The sequence below is a fragment of the Trachemys scripta genome, chromosome 4, assembly GCF_013100865.1.
Source record: "Trachemys scripta elegans isolate TJP31775 chromosome 4, CAS_Tse_1.0, whole genome shotgun sequence".
NCBI classification, from domain to species: domain Eukaryota; kingdom Metazoa; phylum Chordata; order Testudines; family Emydidae; genus Trachemys; species Trachemys scripta.
The window spans coordinates 139202960-139219171 of record NC_048301.1 but is presented as its reverse complement, the minus strand read 5'-3'; the positions used below and the strand labels follow the sequence as shown (position 1 = coordinate 139219171).

The 16212-nt window shown below is 47.1% G+C and overlaps 1 protein-coding gene across 1 annotated transcript in view; it reads right to left on the bottom strand.

Moving 5' to 3' along the window:
• Nucleotides 1-9549: 9549 nt before the first annotated feature.
• LOC117876247 (E3 ubiquitin-protein ligase RNF213-like) overlaps nucleotides 9550-16212 on the bottom strand; it is a 28726-nt gene continuing 22063 nt past the window's right edge. Inside the window, exons 13-16 of the mRNA XM_034768207.1 lie at nucleotides 14368-14568; nucleotides 13252-13341; nucleotides 11423-11583; nucleotides 9550-9986 (exon numbers count right to left, since the gene is read on the bottom strand). Coding sequence (XP_034624098.1) covers nucleotides 9815-9986; nucleotides 11423-11583; nucleotides 13252-13341; nucleotides 14368-14568 — 624 coding nt within the window. The 3' untranslated portion in view covers nucleotides 9550-9814. The remainder of the gene's footprint in view (nucleotides 9987-11422; nucleotides 11584-13251; nucleotides 13342-14367; nucleotides 14569-16212) is intronic.

The window sequence follows — 16212 nt, the reverse complement described above, 5'->3', positions numbered from 1 at the left end:
GTGTGTGTGTGTGGGGGGGTGCTTAGTGTGGCGTGAGAGGGTTCTGTGTGGGGCAATCTGGGTGCGGTGGCTCAGTCAGGGGTCTAGGGGTGTGTGTGTGGAGGGAGAATCTGGATGTGCAGGGGCTTGTTGTGGGGTTCCAGGTGCCGAGGGAATAGGGCTCTGCACGGGGGTCCAGGTGAAGGTGGTTGTAGCTCAGCAGGGCTGTCTGGGTATGGGGGAGGATGGGGCTTAGCGGGGGTCTGGGTTCAGCTGGTTGGGGCTCACTGGGGTGGGCATCTGAGTGTGGAGGAACTAAGTGGGAGGTGGTCTGCATGCAGGGGTGCGGGTCTGGATGCAGGAGGGTGGGGATGGGCAGAGATGTCTGAGTGCAGGCGGACTCCAGAAGCCTGGGGGTTAGACAGACAGGGGAGCAGCTCCCCATACAGTGACCCCTCCCCCACAATTGTGAAGAGACTGTGAACTTGTCTATGGTGTTCTCCGTGCCCCTAGGACAGATTCTTTGTTCCTTTAACCTTTTCCATTTCCCCTTATTCCTCTTACAATTGCGGTTTAATAAATTTGCTTTGAGCTTAATGTAGTGATCAGGGGGTCAGGGAAATGCCTGGTGTGGAGAAAACACCCTGGAGTGGGGACACCCTAGCCCCATTCTAAGTGACCATGAGAAGACTGGAGGTTAAGCTTTCCAGGAATCATGGGCCCAGCCTTGTCAGGGTTACAAGGACTCTGCCTCATGGGAGAGTGGAAGGCCTCCCGGTAAAGCAAGTTAGAGTGAGGACTCACATCCTTTTGGTATCCTAGTCCGCTGGGGTAGTGCAGAAGCCAGGAAAGTTCCCCACAATAGCAAGACCAGTCACACTTACATTCACTCCATTACAATCCCCCTCCAGCAATCCCTCCTTTTGCATTTCTATCCCTCTATACCTTTGTACCCATCCCTTTTTCTGAGTATTTGAGTGCCTCACATGCTTTAGTGTATTTATCCTCAGAACCTCCCTGTCCCATACAGATGGGGAATTGAGGTACAGAAAGACCAGGTCATCTCCCCAGTGCCACAAAAGAGAGTCTTGTGCAGAGCAAAAAAATTGAGGCCAGGTCGCCCTGTTATTAGAGAACTGAACTTGATATAACTGGAGACATTTTGGGGTATACAGCCACCAGTGACTGAAAGCGGAAACACCCTCTGTCAGGAATAATTTGTGTTTGCATAAGCAGGCACAGCTGCAACTCTGCTAATAAGAATAGAGAAAGTAGCAGATTCATGAAAATGGGAAGGCGTGTGGATAGCTGACCTTGAAGCTGGGTCTTCTGATTGTGAGTTCCTTGCTGTTGCTATGACTAAAATCTGCTTTGCTGATAAATAAAATGATGAGTTGTTTTTGGTAATGCTAGGAGAATAGTCAGCCCACTAGGGGTTACTAGAAATTATGTGGTTTGTTTGAATAGTCTATTGAAAGATAAGTAAGAGTATGCAATGTGGAGCAGTTAGAAGAAGCTTTTCTACAAGCAAGGAGCTGACATCTTACTCCCCAGCAGCTAGGAGGAAGGCTGATCACCTGAAACCTGCTGTTGCCACTCAAAACCATTTCAGACTTTGGGTAACTATATCTGGGGCGCTCTAGACTATTGCATATGCATGTGTGCTTAAGACTCAATAAAGAAGGAGCTTTGGGCGAAAACACTCTTTTTTGTACCACTGATTTATCAGCCAGAGGAGCTGTGACCTCTCCCTTGATTGAAATCCCCTAGAGAGAAAATTGTAAATTACCATAGGTTTGGGTTCAGATACTCCGGGGTGACAGATTTGGCGAGCCACCCAGGAGTGGTTTGTTGCAATAGGACTAGAGGATGGAGGGACAGGGTCGCAACCTGTAATTCCCATGTTGTAGTCTGCAAGTCAATTTATGGATATATTCCGTTACCGGGACTTGGAACTGAGGTTGGTAGCCTGGTCAAGGGAGAAAATATGACAGAAGGAAAGGGGACATCTGGAAAGGTTGGAAATGGTTTTGCGGTGCAGCTTGACACAATATGGTAATGGTCCCTGGAAGCTTGAAGCTTCTACCAGTCCCAGGGCATTCTTTAAGAAATGGGAAATGTGGATCAGCATGGGAAACTCCATATGTTAAGGCGAAGAAAAAGCCTGCATTGCAGGGATTGTGTGTGGTAGCAATAGTAATAGATACAGAGATAGATAAGTTAAAGGCAAGAGTGGATGAGTTAGACACAGATAAAGTTAAGCGAGAAAAAGAAACAACTTGCCTAAAGGCAGAGTCAGACACCCTCAGGGCTACAACCCTCACTCAGATAGCACAGATAGTGGCAATGCAGAAGCAAGTGTGTGATAGTGAGAGAGTGGAGCAAGACGTATACAAGTTGAAAAAGCCAACAGAGGAAAGCAAGACAGTGGTTAGAGCCTTATTGAAGAATACCCAGAGTAAGACCTAGGCAGACCATGGGGAATGTAAGAGACATATTTATGCCCTCAGAGTGGAGCTGGGAGGGCAGAGGGGAATAGTGGCTGCGATCAGAAAGTCTCGTAGTCTAGGGAGGGGGGATGGGTCAGAAGAAGACCCTGATTTGCAGCCTCCTTATTAACGCTATGAAAGGGATGACTACTCTAATGAGTTTCTCCTGGGTCCTTTCAAGCAGTCCCCATATGGCTCTTTGCTCCAAACACTGGAAGAGCTGCAGAAGCCCCTGCCCATAGCCCCAGTAGTAAACACCATGGTATGGTAGATTGGCCTCCCAGGAGGGTAATCTCAGATGGAACAAACAAACAGAGGTCATGCCCTTCTCCCCTGACCAGGTTAGGGCCACAGGAAAATCTGTGGGCCCACTAAACTGGAGTACAGTCTTGGGATAGCTGGTGAGAATAGCTGACACCCCCGGTCTCACTCTGACAGATGTGGTGGCCTTAGCCAGGGAATGTATGCTCCCCAGGGATTTTGCAGGGCTCCCATATGATATTAAAGTAGGGATCCTTCCTGGAAATGATGCCCAAAGGCATATTAATTTGTCAGGGGAGATGATAAAGGCTCTCTTCCCAGAAGAAAGCCCTGTAGTGATACACCATCAAGAGAAGCAATGGGCAGGGGAAAGGCCAGAAATCTATGTGGCTAGAAAGAAGCTGGAATTTAAACATTCCAGCTTGAGGGCACCTGAACAACCTGGATATGCCACTCATGAGTTTAAACAGGCCTTGCTCCAAGGGTTTCTCCCCATGATTCATATGACCCTGATAGGTGCACACCCAGACAGCACAATGCTCAGAGAAATAGAGGACAGGGCCAGGAAAGACTATAAGGTGCTGAAGGGTATTTATCTCCCCAAAAAGAAATGTTGGAAGGGGGACAGACCCAGCAAGCCCAAAGAGCCCTTCCCCACTTTTGGGGAGACTGGGACCCGAACAGGTCTGAATAAATGCTGATAAAATCGGTTTAAATATATAATAATTCCTCCTGCTATATAGAAAGGGGGAAAGTTTTGTTACGCTTTGTATTTTAGATTACTAATTATGTGGCTGTTGGAAGATATTGGAGATGATGCACTCCTATGTGCTGCGTTTGGCACACAGGTCTACTCTGCCAGTGGTGTGAATTGGGAAGCTATTGTGCCCAAAGCAGCCTCTTCTCCCCGGATCCGACCGAAGCCCAAGCCTGCAGGGTGGTCTGGACCGAACTCCCGACGGTCAGTGTGGGTGACCGAGACCATCTGGTCGAGCTCTCGGAAGCCCTCCACCGCATACCCGTAATAAATCCCCGGGCTTGGATGGGCTGACTGTGGCGTTCTACTGCGTGTTCTGGGACATCCTCGGCCTGGACCTCGTCACCGTCTGGGCCGAGTCCTTGGAGAGTGGGGTCCTCCCTCTGTCATGCAGGCGAGCCATGCTTGCCCTGCTGCCGAAGAAGGAGGACCTCCGCAACCTTCGGAACTGGTGTGGTTCTCGCTCCTCAGCACGGAGTACAAGGTCATAGCAAAGGCCATCTCACTGCAGCTGGGGTCTGTGTTGGCAGATGTGGTCCATCCCGACCAGGCCTACACCGTCCTGGGCCGGACCATCTTTGATAACCTGTACTTGGTCCAGGACCTCTTAGCGCTCAGGCGTAGGGATGGTCTATCGTTTGACCTCCTGTCCCTGGACCAGGAGAAGGCATTGGACAGGATGGACCATGGGTATCTCCTGGGCACTCTGTGGGCATTCGGGTTCGGGCCCCAGTTTGTGGGCTTTCTCCAGGTGCTGTATGCTGGTGCGAAGTGTCTGGTCAGGCTCAATTGGACCCTGACTGAGCCAGTCAGCTTCGGGCGGGGAGTACAGCAGGGGTGCCCCCTCTTGGCACAGCTGTATGCTCTGGTGATTGAGCCCTTCCTCTGTCTCCTCCGCCGGAGACTGACGGGGTTGGCGCTTTGGGAGCCGGAGGTGCGGCTAGTCCTGTTGGCGTACGCCGACGACGTGCTCCTTGTGGTTCAGGATGCAGGCGACCTGGTTCAGGTGAAGGCTTGCCAGGCCATCTACTCGGTGGCCTCCTCCTCCCGGGTCAACTGGGTCAAGAGCTCTGGCCTGGTGGTCGGGGATGGGTGGCAGGTGAGCTCCCTCCCACCCGCGCTTCAAGCCATCCGGTGGCGCACGGGTCCGATGCTCAATCTCGGCATCTATCTTTCTGCCACATATCCTTCTCCGCCGGAGAGCTAGCGGGATTTGGCAGCCAGGGTGGGTGAGCAGCTGCGGAGATGGAAGGACTGCTCCGGAGTCTCTCCCTGCGAGGGGGGGCGCTGGTGCTGAACCAGCTAGTTCAGGTTTGAAGACCAGCTCAACACCCTGAGCCCGGCTCTAGGGATCCTGGTCCAGCTCCAGAGGACAGCCCTGGAGTTTTTCTGGCCAGGACTGCACTGGGTCTCTGCAGGGGTCCTGAGTCTTCCCCTGGAAGAGAGAGGACAGGGCCTGGTCTGCCTTCTTAGCCAGGTCCATGTCTTCTGCCTCCAGACCCTGCAGAGACTCCTTTACGGTGCAGGTAGTCAACCTCCTCCTGGCCCTAGCCAAGGTCACCAGCTAAAACACCAGGAGGAGGATGCTAGACGAGGGGGTGCTCTGCGACTGTGGGGCCTATTTCCAGTCCTCCCTGGTCTCACGTCTCTGGGCAGAGTTCCTCTGGGCAGCCTCCGCTGGCTCCCTAGACACCTTTGAGGAGCAGTGGGCGCTGTCCATGGTCCTCTGCTCGGTGTCCCCATCTGGATCCCACATTTTGAACTTCTGACCATCACTCCCGACCCTGTTTTTCATTAGTTGTCCCAAGTATTCATTTGGAACCTTGATCCAGTGTTCCCTCCCGCTAGGCTGGGGGAGGGGCCTTTAGAAGTGGGCGGGCACAAGCACCTCCCAGATTTTTCCAATAAGACCACTACAGGTGTCGTCTCTCTGGCTGCTATACTGGCTGGAGCTTCCTCCCTCCCTGAGCTGCTGCTGCTGGCTCGCTGGCTGGCTGGAGCACCCTCCCTGGACTGCTGCTGTTGTGTGTGTGGGGGGGGGGCACAGCTGGCATACCCCGCCCTATGGAGGGAGAAGTGAGGACCCCACCACCATTTCTGGGTCCCTCCTGCTTGGCTGGCTGTCACCTGCTTGCTGCTGCTTCTGTCTTGGCGCCTGCTGCCCTAGTTGAGGAGGAGGAAGGCTGCTGTGAGACACTGTGAAGGGGGTGCGTTGCTGCTTTTGGACTGAGTGATTAGAACACCTGTGGTCCTGGGCTGGTGGTAGCCTCTGCTGCTATGGGGGGCTGGGGGAGAGGCGTGGAGCCCCTCCACGTGCTACTGCGCCGTCTGCCCTGACCATCACATCCGGTACCATCCCTGGTGGCTGGGGTCCCTTCCTCTCGCTGACCAGGAGGCATGGATTGCCTCCTGGTGTCCACCTCACTCCATGTCGAAACTTGCATGTGGGCGTTGGCGCAGGTGGTGGGGCCCAAGGCCATCATGGCAGCCTCCAAAATGTATGGGAAGATGGTGTTCTTCCTGGCATCGGAGGCCGCCGCTCAGGAGGCGGTGGAGAAGGGCCTGGCAGTCGGGGTGAAGGAATCCCTCCTGGAGGATCTGGGCATACGGGTGCTACTGACCCGTCCCGCCCTTCCTCCACAACGCTGTCCTGTTGTCTTCCCTCACCACCCTGGGGAAAACCATGTCTGTCATCAGCCTCTCCTGTTGGGCTGCAAGGACCCCGCCCTCCGTCATGTCCTGTCTTTCTGCCGGCAGGTGCAACTCCAGCGGCGTGTGACGGGGCAGTGCTCGAGGGCGTCCTTCCTGCTGCCCTACTAGGGGGCCCATTACTCGATGGGGGAGGCCTGGTGCTTCCTCTGCCGGGTGATAATGTAAGTAATGCAGTGTCTTCATGCCCTAACTATATTGACTGAAACATTACGCCTCTTGTGGAGGTGGAGTTATTAGATTGGTGTAGTGGACGACTTACAATTTTATAGTGTAAACACTCAATATAAGCTGCCTTACATCAACCTAACTCTGTAGTGTAGACCAGGCCTCAGATTTTGGTTTAAAAGGGATTAAAATTGATTTTGCTTAAATCCAACTTCAGCTAATTTAGTTTTGGGCCTGTCTGCATGAGAAACTTGCAGTGATGCGATTTTTAAGCTGCTTATGTTAAATTGGTTTCAATTCCTGTGTGGACATCTTTATTCCAGGTCAAGGCTGACATTGTGGTTAAGTTGACTAGGAGTTGGGTTAAGCTAAACAGAAATAAGCCACTCTTACACTGAAATGAGAGTACTCACACCGGATTTTCAACTAGTTTAATTAAACAGTATAATGAAGCCAGTGGAAGTTTGAAAGCAGACTTGGCCTGAAATCACTTTTAAAATCAATTTAGTTAAATTACTGTAAAAATTACTGGACATCTCACAATATATCACACTTATGGAAACCGGCCTTGTTTTGGTTCAGCTTAAACGTTTTCCCAACTGGTTTAAGATCCATTGATATAAAACAAATTTATATCAATGGAAGAGCTCAGCCTTAAAGTGATTTAAATTAAACTGGTCCAGTTTCTTTGTGTGGGTGTAATGTGCCCTAGTGGCAGTGGATTGAACTGTGATTATATATAGAGCTAAAAGCAGGAGCCTTTCCTACGTGAGCTAAAAGGCCTCTGTTAGCCAAACGCAGTAGCAGGCTCATTTACCTATCTGGTTCAACCATTGGCAGGAGGAAGACAGATGGCCATACTGGGTAAGGGGGGGAGGGGTTATATAGAGAAGGCTTAAAAAGTGGAACTGAGAAATCTTTGATAATTGTTTTTTTCATTGAAAAATGCAGATTAATTGAACCAAGAATGGGAATTTCCTGACTAAAAAACAAACAAAAAATGTTGAGAAAAATGTTTCAAAATTGTCAAGACATTTTTTTTTGGAGATTTTCTAAATGAAAAAAAAATTGTTTTCTGGTGCAAAATAACTTTTTGTTTCAGAATTGAAGCTGATTAGATTGAAAGCAAAAGGTTAAAAAGAGAAAAAATGAAATATTTCAAAGCTATCAAAATGAAATGTTTCAATTGACCCAAAATGGAAAAACAATGTTTTTTTAGTTTGTGAATATTTTGTCTTCTTGACCTGATTCAAGGTGGGGGAAAATTTTTAAATATCTTTTGAAAATATTCACAGAATGGGCAGATGCTGTTAAAAGAATTCCTATTCCAATTCATTTCACTAGAATGAAAAGAGAATTTTCTCCCAAATGCACACACATATAAGAGTGCACATGCGCACAGACACGGACAGGGGTCACTTGCACATTCTCACTTTCACAAAGTCTTCAAACCTGGTAATACCTAGAAGAATGTGACACTTTCTTGTTCCATTGTTTATTGAGAGCCCCAAGGAAATGTCTGCATTGAAAGCCAGGCAGAAAACTATAGATGCAAATATTTTTTCTAACACCTCATCTTTCTTTAGTTGCAAAGCACTGAGCAGAGACTCACAGATTGTAAGGCCAGAAGGGACCACTATGATCACATAGTCTGTAATGCGGTGCATGCCATGACACTGCCCTAAAGAACTGGTGATGATTCCATCTGCTAAAGCACAAGAGCTAGAATACAACGGAGGGCAGGAGGTTGGGGTGCGAGGTGCAGGCAGGGGGCTCAGGGCAGGGAGTTGGGGTGCGAGGTACAGGCAGGGGGCTCAGGGCAGGGAGTTGGGGGGCAGGAAGGGGGCTCAGGGCAGGGAGTTGGAGTGAGAGGTGCAGGCAGGGGGCTCAGGATAGGGAGTTGGGGTGCAGGAGGGTAGGCTGTTTGCAGGCAGGCCCGGGGCTGGGGATCTGGGCTCCCCCGTCCCAGCAGGCAGGCTCACGGGCCGGGCTGGGTGCTTGGGGCCAGGCCGGGCAGAGGCAGCCGGGGTGGATCACAGAGAGGCCAGGCTGCTCCCAGGGCTGGACTCAAGGCCGAGGGTGCAGGGCCGGAACCCCCGAACAGCTCAGGGTGGGGTTGGGGGGGTGCAGGAGGGGTTTGGGCTCTGGCCCGGCCCGGCGCTGTTTACCCGCAGCAGCGCGCTCCCTGCCTGCCAGGGCCCCATGCCGCGCCGCTCACCATGTCCCCGCGCAGCCCCGGGGGAGGGGAGGGGCGGCACAGGACTCTGCACGCTGCCCTTTCCACACCTCCAGGTACCTCCCCTGAAGCTCCATTTGGCCGCGGTTCCCCGTTCCCAGCCAATGGGGGCTTCGGGAGGCGGTGCTTGGAGCAACCCCCAGGCCCCAGAGACATAGTGCCTTGATGGCTGCTTCTGAAAGCAGCACGGGGCCTGCGGCACCACGGGGGGCAAATCCCATGGGCTGGATTCAAAGCCCTGAGGGGCCAGATCCGGATCCAGCCCATGGGCATTAGGGTGTGCCCGGGCACACCCGGCACACCCCGTGCGCACGCCTATGGTGAGGAGTGTGATCATTTTACCAAAAGAGCTATACCCCAGCCAGCCCTAGGCTGGGGACAGTTACACCAGTAAGATAGCAGCTAGTGCTTTTCATCTGCAGATGCCACAGCACTTTATGTAACAGATCAGTATCATTTCCCCCATTTTACTGAACAGAACACAGGTCTCCTGTGTCCCACTCCCCGGCTCTAGTCACTGGGCTCCAGTGCTTCCCCTTACAGATAAGTGCACTTACACAGGTATAGCTTACTCCCTTTCTCTATACTGGTATCGTTAAAGCACTACGTATTGACAAGGCCTAAGTGGCACGAGAATCATGCCCACCATTTGTAGTTCTCGTTGGGTTAAATTCACCTGCTTGCAGAGAGCAACGTGCAAAGCAACACTCGCACAGCTGGTCATGCCCATAACATCTCAACTCAAATGCCCAGGCCTAGGCACCACTTAGGGTATGTCTATACTACCCACCGGATCGGCGGATAGAGTTCGATGTATCAGGGATCGATTTATCGCGTCTCGTCTGGATGCGATAAATCGATCCGCGAATCAACGCCCGTACTCCACCTCAGCAGGAGGAGTAAGCGGAGTCGACGGGGGAGCCACAGCAGTTGACTTGCTGCCGTGAGGACGGCCAGGTAAGTTGAACTAAGATACTTCGACTTCAGCTACACAAATAGTGTAGCTGAAGTTGCGTATCTTAGTTCGAACTACCCCGCTAGTGTAGCCCAGGCCTTAGATGTGATTGAAGGCTTATTTTGATTCAAGTGATGCATCGACCTGGTGATTTGATGAGACTCACTTCTTAAAGAAACTCGACTTCCTAAATCTCTGTGGATTACAGGTAGGTGCAGTAATTGGTTTTGGTATCCACAGGAAACAATTCAAGGACCCATTCACTCTTGGATGTAGGAGCGGGCGTATGTTTTGTTGATTAGCACAGCAGTTTTCCACACTGAAATGACGTTCTTCAGCTGAAGGTCCGGGCTCACCGTGCTGATCAGATTCACAATGTAATTTTCTTCTTTTTCCTCTTTTTCTAAATATTCTTGAAAGGTCTCCACTATCCTGTTCATAAAAGAAAACAAATTTGTAAATGTACAGGACACTGGTTCAGAAAGACTAAGACTAAGTGCCAATTCTGACAGGCACACCCAATTTCTTGAGTTCCCTTTTCACACTGTTGGTCACTTCAGCAGGTATAACATGGGGTATTTTTCTGCAGCAAGTTTTGACTTTCTGTCAAAAAAATGAAACCCCCTCCCCCAAAAAACAAACAACAACCTTGAAAATGGTTTGGTTTTCAGCAACTAAACAGTAAACATTTTCAGCTCAACACTGCTGAAAAGTGAAATGTTCAATTCTCAAATAAATGAAAAAGTCTCAAAATTTTTGGTTTTCTGAACCAAATTTTTTTGAGGAAGGCAGATGCTTCCTGAGAAAATTTACATTTAGTCCAAAACTCAATTTTTCATTTGAAAAAGCCCTACGTGTAAAGTTTCTAAAGCCTCAATTAGTGAATATTCAAGAGTTGTCAGACAAGAGGTAACATTTCCTCCCATCAATTTTTAAGCAAAACGGTGTGCTCTTAAACAGCAGTGGGTGAAATTATCCAGTACTGGACATAACTCTGGGGAAGAAAACAAGGCGTTAAAGGGACATAAGGAATAGAAGATACCAAAATTCCAGCTCTTACCTAAAGAAATGAGATTTAATATCCCTGCTGGAATTTTTATCAATAACAATGGATGTTCTTATTATTCATAGACATGCCTAATCCATTCTTAAGTCTCATTAAATTCTCAGCCTCAATGACTTCATGTGGCAGTGAGTTCCACAAGCTAATCACAAGCCATGTAAAAAACTATTCCCTATGACCAGTTTTGAATTTCCCATCTTTCAATTCCATTGAACATCCCTTTGTTCTTGTGTTAATGGACTGGAAGAACAGATGCCTCCTGATCTTCCTTCTCTAGACCAGTCAGTATTTTATAGACCATTATTAAATCTCCTCTTTTCCTAGGTAACAACCTCAGTTTGTTCAGTTTCTCTTCATAGGAGCTTCTCCACACACCTGATCATTCTCATTGCCCTTCTTTAAGCCCCTCTAGTTCTGCAGTATGGAAAGTCTGAGAATCTCTAGCCTAGATTAGTAGCAGCTGCAGGTTATCCAATTCTAGAAGACTTGGAGATCTATGGAAAAAGACCTTTTATATGTGATATGATTTGACCTTTCCCTTTTAATACAGCATACAAGTAATATACAGGCAATTTTAAGATGCTGGGTTTCTTCCCCTACATTTGTCTTGATCTTTTAATCTGCATTTAAAAAAAACAATCAAACAAACCTACCCACAAAGGCTCTTAAATCAACAGGGAATAATTTCTAAAGTGGTTTGTGACTGCTCCAAATTAAAAGTAAAAAAAAAAATTTTTTTAATCTAGATCTAAATGTTTGTACAGAGCCCTTCGCATATTCACAGACAAGAGAAATATGTAGTTACCCCCAACTGTTTTCGTAGCTTTCCAATGCCACTGTGATCATTTCGTGCAACTCGATGATAAAGAACTCAATATTGACAGTGGATAATGCAGTTGTTAGCTCCTCCCTCTCCTGGTCAGCCAGTTCGTCATGGTAGCCCTTGTCTATCAGGAAGAAGGGATTCTGAAATGAGAAGCACAGTGTCAGTGGGGGCAACTGCAGAGGTGCTGCAGAAGTGTCTGGATGCCCCGTCCACAGGGCAGTTGAGGATGTGCCTGATGGAAGAGTGTCCTCATTTGACTCAGAGCAGGTGCAGCCTGGTGACGCTTGCTTCTGCCCTATGCATAGGGGCTGCTCCCGGGGTGGGATGGAGCAGGTGGCTCTGCAGGTGACCTCAGGCCAGTGCTGCGGTCCTGTAGCCAGCAAAAACTTTCATAGCTTTTATTGACCAATATATGCTGGGCTAATGTCGATCAATCTATGATCCATCTCACATTATCAATATTGATACCACAATGCATTAAACACACAATATCAATAGTACATTATATTGTAGATACATTTCTAGCAGTTACCTGGCCTGAATTGGTCTATGTCTTTTTATAATCCTGTTCACTCGTGCTTAACACTTTGCAAAACTGAAGTCAGTTTTGGCATTAGAAAATAAGAAACTTGCCAAACGCAAAATACATTAATGTTGTTCCCAGTACAAGCCAGACCAGTAGTATCCAAAACAAAGTAAGGGAAGATACAGAACAACAAGTTAAGGAACTGACACAAGCTGAGGAGCTGGGTTTTTGTGACATATAAAGCATTTTGTAACTTGTAAACCATCCTATAAATACTACTTGCTGAAATATGTAGCTGGGCCACACCTTCTGTGTGAAGTGGATTTAAAAACAGCAGCACAAGATGGCTTCATGAAAACTGCTATATTACAAAGCCTTTCTTCCAGTACTATGCTATTATTACTGTCAGTTTTGTTGTAGCCATGCTGCTCCCAGGATATTAGAGAGATGAGTGGGTGAGGTATTCTCACTGGACCAACATCTGTTGGTCAAAGAGAGACACTTTCAAGATACACTGAGCTCTTCTTCAGGTTAGGGAAAGACCAACAGACGTCTCTCTATACTCGTACTGACTTTTAGCAATAAACCTGACTGATCTCTTGAATATATTTCATAACAAACCAAGATGTGGGCAAGCAACTGTCTATGCAATTTATCAACAGTATTAAGGCCATCAGGTCCCATCCAGCCCAACCTCCTACCTAATCCAGGCTAGAGACTCTCCCCCAGAGATTCCTGCCTCTGGCATAATAACTCCTGGCTGAGCTAGACTGTAACTTTGAGAAAGGGGTGACGCATCTAGATTTATAGACTCCAAGTGATGGATCCTGACAGCAGCAGAGGAGGGATTACACAGCAAGTGAGCAGAGAACGTTGGTCATAACTAGAGCTGGTGGGGAAATGTTGGGAAAACAAAACAATAACTAAAATAATTGTGTCTGTGCCTTGCAGCATGGACATTTGACACTGGGATTGCCCTAGGGCCAGGCAGGTGCCTTTTGCTGTGCTCATAGAACTCTGTTCAGATCTGGTGGAGTTACATGCAATTGAAAATCACCCATTTCACAGTGCAGCTGGCTTTCAGCAACATGTCCAAAAGAGTAATTGGTTTTCAGCTGGAAAGTTTTTGTGCTTTACTTTTTTCAGCAAAGTCAAAATTTTCTGTGAAAAACTTCAGTTTGTCAAAAACCCAATTTTCTGATTAAAAACAATTTGCACAGAAAGTTTTCAGTCTTGTCACAGCCCCATCCCAAGCTCTCACTGAGGTGGATTCCTCCATTACCTGGTTCATTTGTACAAGTAGCGCTGATCTCTTTGCTGACAGGATCTGCCACAGAGATAGGATGTGCTTCAGCTGCGTTTGTGGGACAACCTGGAATGAAAGAACACAGACAGGGATTTACCCAGACCTTGGCACCCAGAAAGCCTTGACACTGATATTTAAATCCTCATCACAGAAGTGAGCACATTCTATATGTGTTTCACAGTTACCTTGCTACTGCCAAAGTTTTAAAGAATGTCAAACCACTGAGCTGGTGGGAGTCACTGGCTAAGAACCTGGAACCAGAGTTTGCTGAAGAGTGAAACCAGCTTTTGACAGCCTTTTGTAGGCACAGAGAGAATATTTTCTTTGTTTCAGTTTATTCAACTAGTTCAGTTCAATGAATAGGTCATTGAGTAGAACGGTCAAGTTCTGGTTTGAAAAGTTGGGATCCTGCTGGTACCTGGCAGGCATTTTCAGAGACTGTGCCCATGTGGATTATTCATTAGTATTATTTATTTGTATTGCAGTAGTGTCAAAAGGCACCAGTCACCATGTGCTGGGCTGTAACAAAGAGACAATGCACATCTGCAAATGAATGCAGGGTAATCTTTTCAGAAGTGTCTAAGTGAGTTGGGAGCCTCCCATTTTGACCTGGGGCTATGGAGGAGCTGAAGAACCTGGGGAGGTAGGAGGCAGATGAGCTGAATTCCCGCAAAATGTTTCAGTTTAATCAAGTCGGCATTTTCTGACAGAAAAATCTACTCTAGAATCTATACAGTAGGGTTGGTCAGAGAATGGGTTTTCTTCCACAGAACATTTCAATGAAATGATTTGTGGAAAATTTCAACCTTCCTTAAAAGCTTGAAAATTGATATTTTTGTTTCCATTTTTGGGTGAAGCCCAAAAGTTTTCATTTTTCTTTTTTGATGGAAAGTTGAAATTTTCCATGGAAAGCAAAAATATTCATTTAGTCAAAACCACAATTTTTCGCTCAAACAATAGTTTTTGAAAGAAACTGTACTCTATGTTCATATATTCAGAATGCCTAGTAGAAAGCATGAAAACAAAAAATATTTATTATAAGGAGAGCTTAATTGTCATTGCTGTGAATTCAAACCAAAGTTAATCTCTTACCGGTAGGTCTCTGAACTGCTTTGCATTAGCCTCCATCTTCAGCTCATTTCTGACATACTCCGTCAGGAGCCGCTCTGGGTCCCCTCCAGTCACGGCCAGGAACTCCGCAGCCACTTTCAGGGTGGAGAGTGCTCTGGAAATGTCGCTCACTGAACTGGCCTCTTCCATGATGCGTTTCATCAGACTCACGCTCAGTGGTTCCTATGGATAGCAACAGGAGACAAAAGGTTGTCTGTAGGAGTTCCACATCCAATTCCCATTACAATCAATGGCATCCAATCTGGTAGGCAACTTTGAAAAACTCAGCCTTAAGTGTTTCCACACTGGTGTTGTATGATCCAAGGGATTGTATACAATGTATGAAGAAGATATGAGGAATTTTGTTAGAGATGCCATATATAAGACAAATGAATATTAGATTAATAGATTCTAAGGCCAGAAGTGACTGCTGTGATGGTCTAGTGAGTCTGACCTCCTGTGTAACACAAGCCACAGAACTTCCCCCAAATAATTCCTGTTTGAAGTACAGGTCTTTTAGAAAAGCATCCAATCTCGATTTAAAAATTGCTAGTGAGGGAGAATCCACCACAGCCCTCAGTAAATTATTCCAATGGCTAATTACTCTCACTGTTAAAAATGTTACTTTATTTCCTGTCTAACTTCAGCTTCCAGCCACAAGATCACAGTATGCCTTGGTCTACTAGATTGAAAAGCCCTTTATGATCAAATATTTGTTCCCCATGTTGGTACTTAAAGACTGTGATCAAGTCACCTCATCGTTAAGCTGGGCTAATAATGCCGTGTTAATAATACACAAATACTCTTACTAAGTATTTTATCTCATTCTGATAGTTAAGATTGTAAAGTTAGGTGACCCTCTAAGCAAAACTCCTATAGAATGTAAGTGCTATACGTTTGATTTTGCTATATAATTCAAGTGAGAATTCTATTCCTGCTTGGAATTCTAGAGGAAGGTGACAAAAACTATAAAAAGAATATCATTCTCTATGAAATTGGAAAGGTTCAGAGATCAGTTTCTATGGAATCATACTACAGAGACCTTTGGTTTCATCAGTACTAAATTCTGTGGGACTTTACCAGAAGGGAACATGGGTATTGCCAGGCGGGATCAATGCCAGGTCCATCTAGTACAGTTGCCGGTCTCTGACAACACCCAATACCAGATGCCACAGAGGAAGGTGTAGGAGCCCCACTCCCCCTGTACCAGATTAGTGATAATCTGTCCCCATGCTAGACCCCATCTGGGCTCTGATAGTAAGGGTGCAGCTCAAACCCTAGAGCGGGAGGTTTACAAAAATGTTGTCATCACTAATTATAGCTAACTGTGGATATTTTTGTGATCTACAGAAATGTCCAATCCTTTCTGGAATCTTGCTAACTTCTTGGCCTCAGTGATTTCTTGTGGCAATGAGTTCCACAGGATAGCCACGTATTCTGTGAAAAAGTACATCCTTTGATCAGTTTTGAATTTGCCACCTTTTAATTTAATTGAAAATCCTCTTTTTCCTGTGTCATGAGACAGGGAGAACAAATGCCCCCCAAGTCGCCCTTCTCTAAATAATTATTTTATTACGGGAATTCTTTCAAAATGTGTTTGAACTAATAATGAGAGCATTACATCCGTGTAATTCAGAAATAAAATCAGGGCAGTCAATGGGGTAAAACTGTTGTGAACCTGGCGTACAAAGGAAGAGAACTAGGCTCCCTGACTCCAAGTGGCCAAGGAACTGTACAAAAATGTGCTTTTTAGTGGCTAAAGTTAGAGCTTGATGCTCCACTTGGCTCATCATGGGCCTGGGACCTACTCCTCGGCCGCTTTGTGCT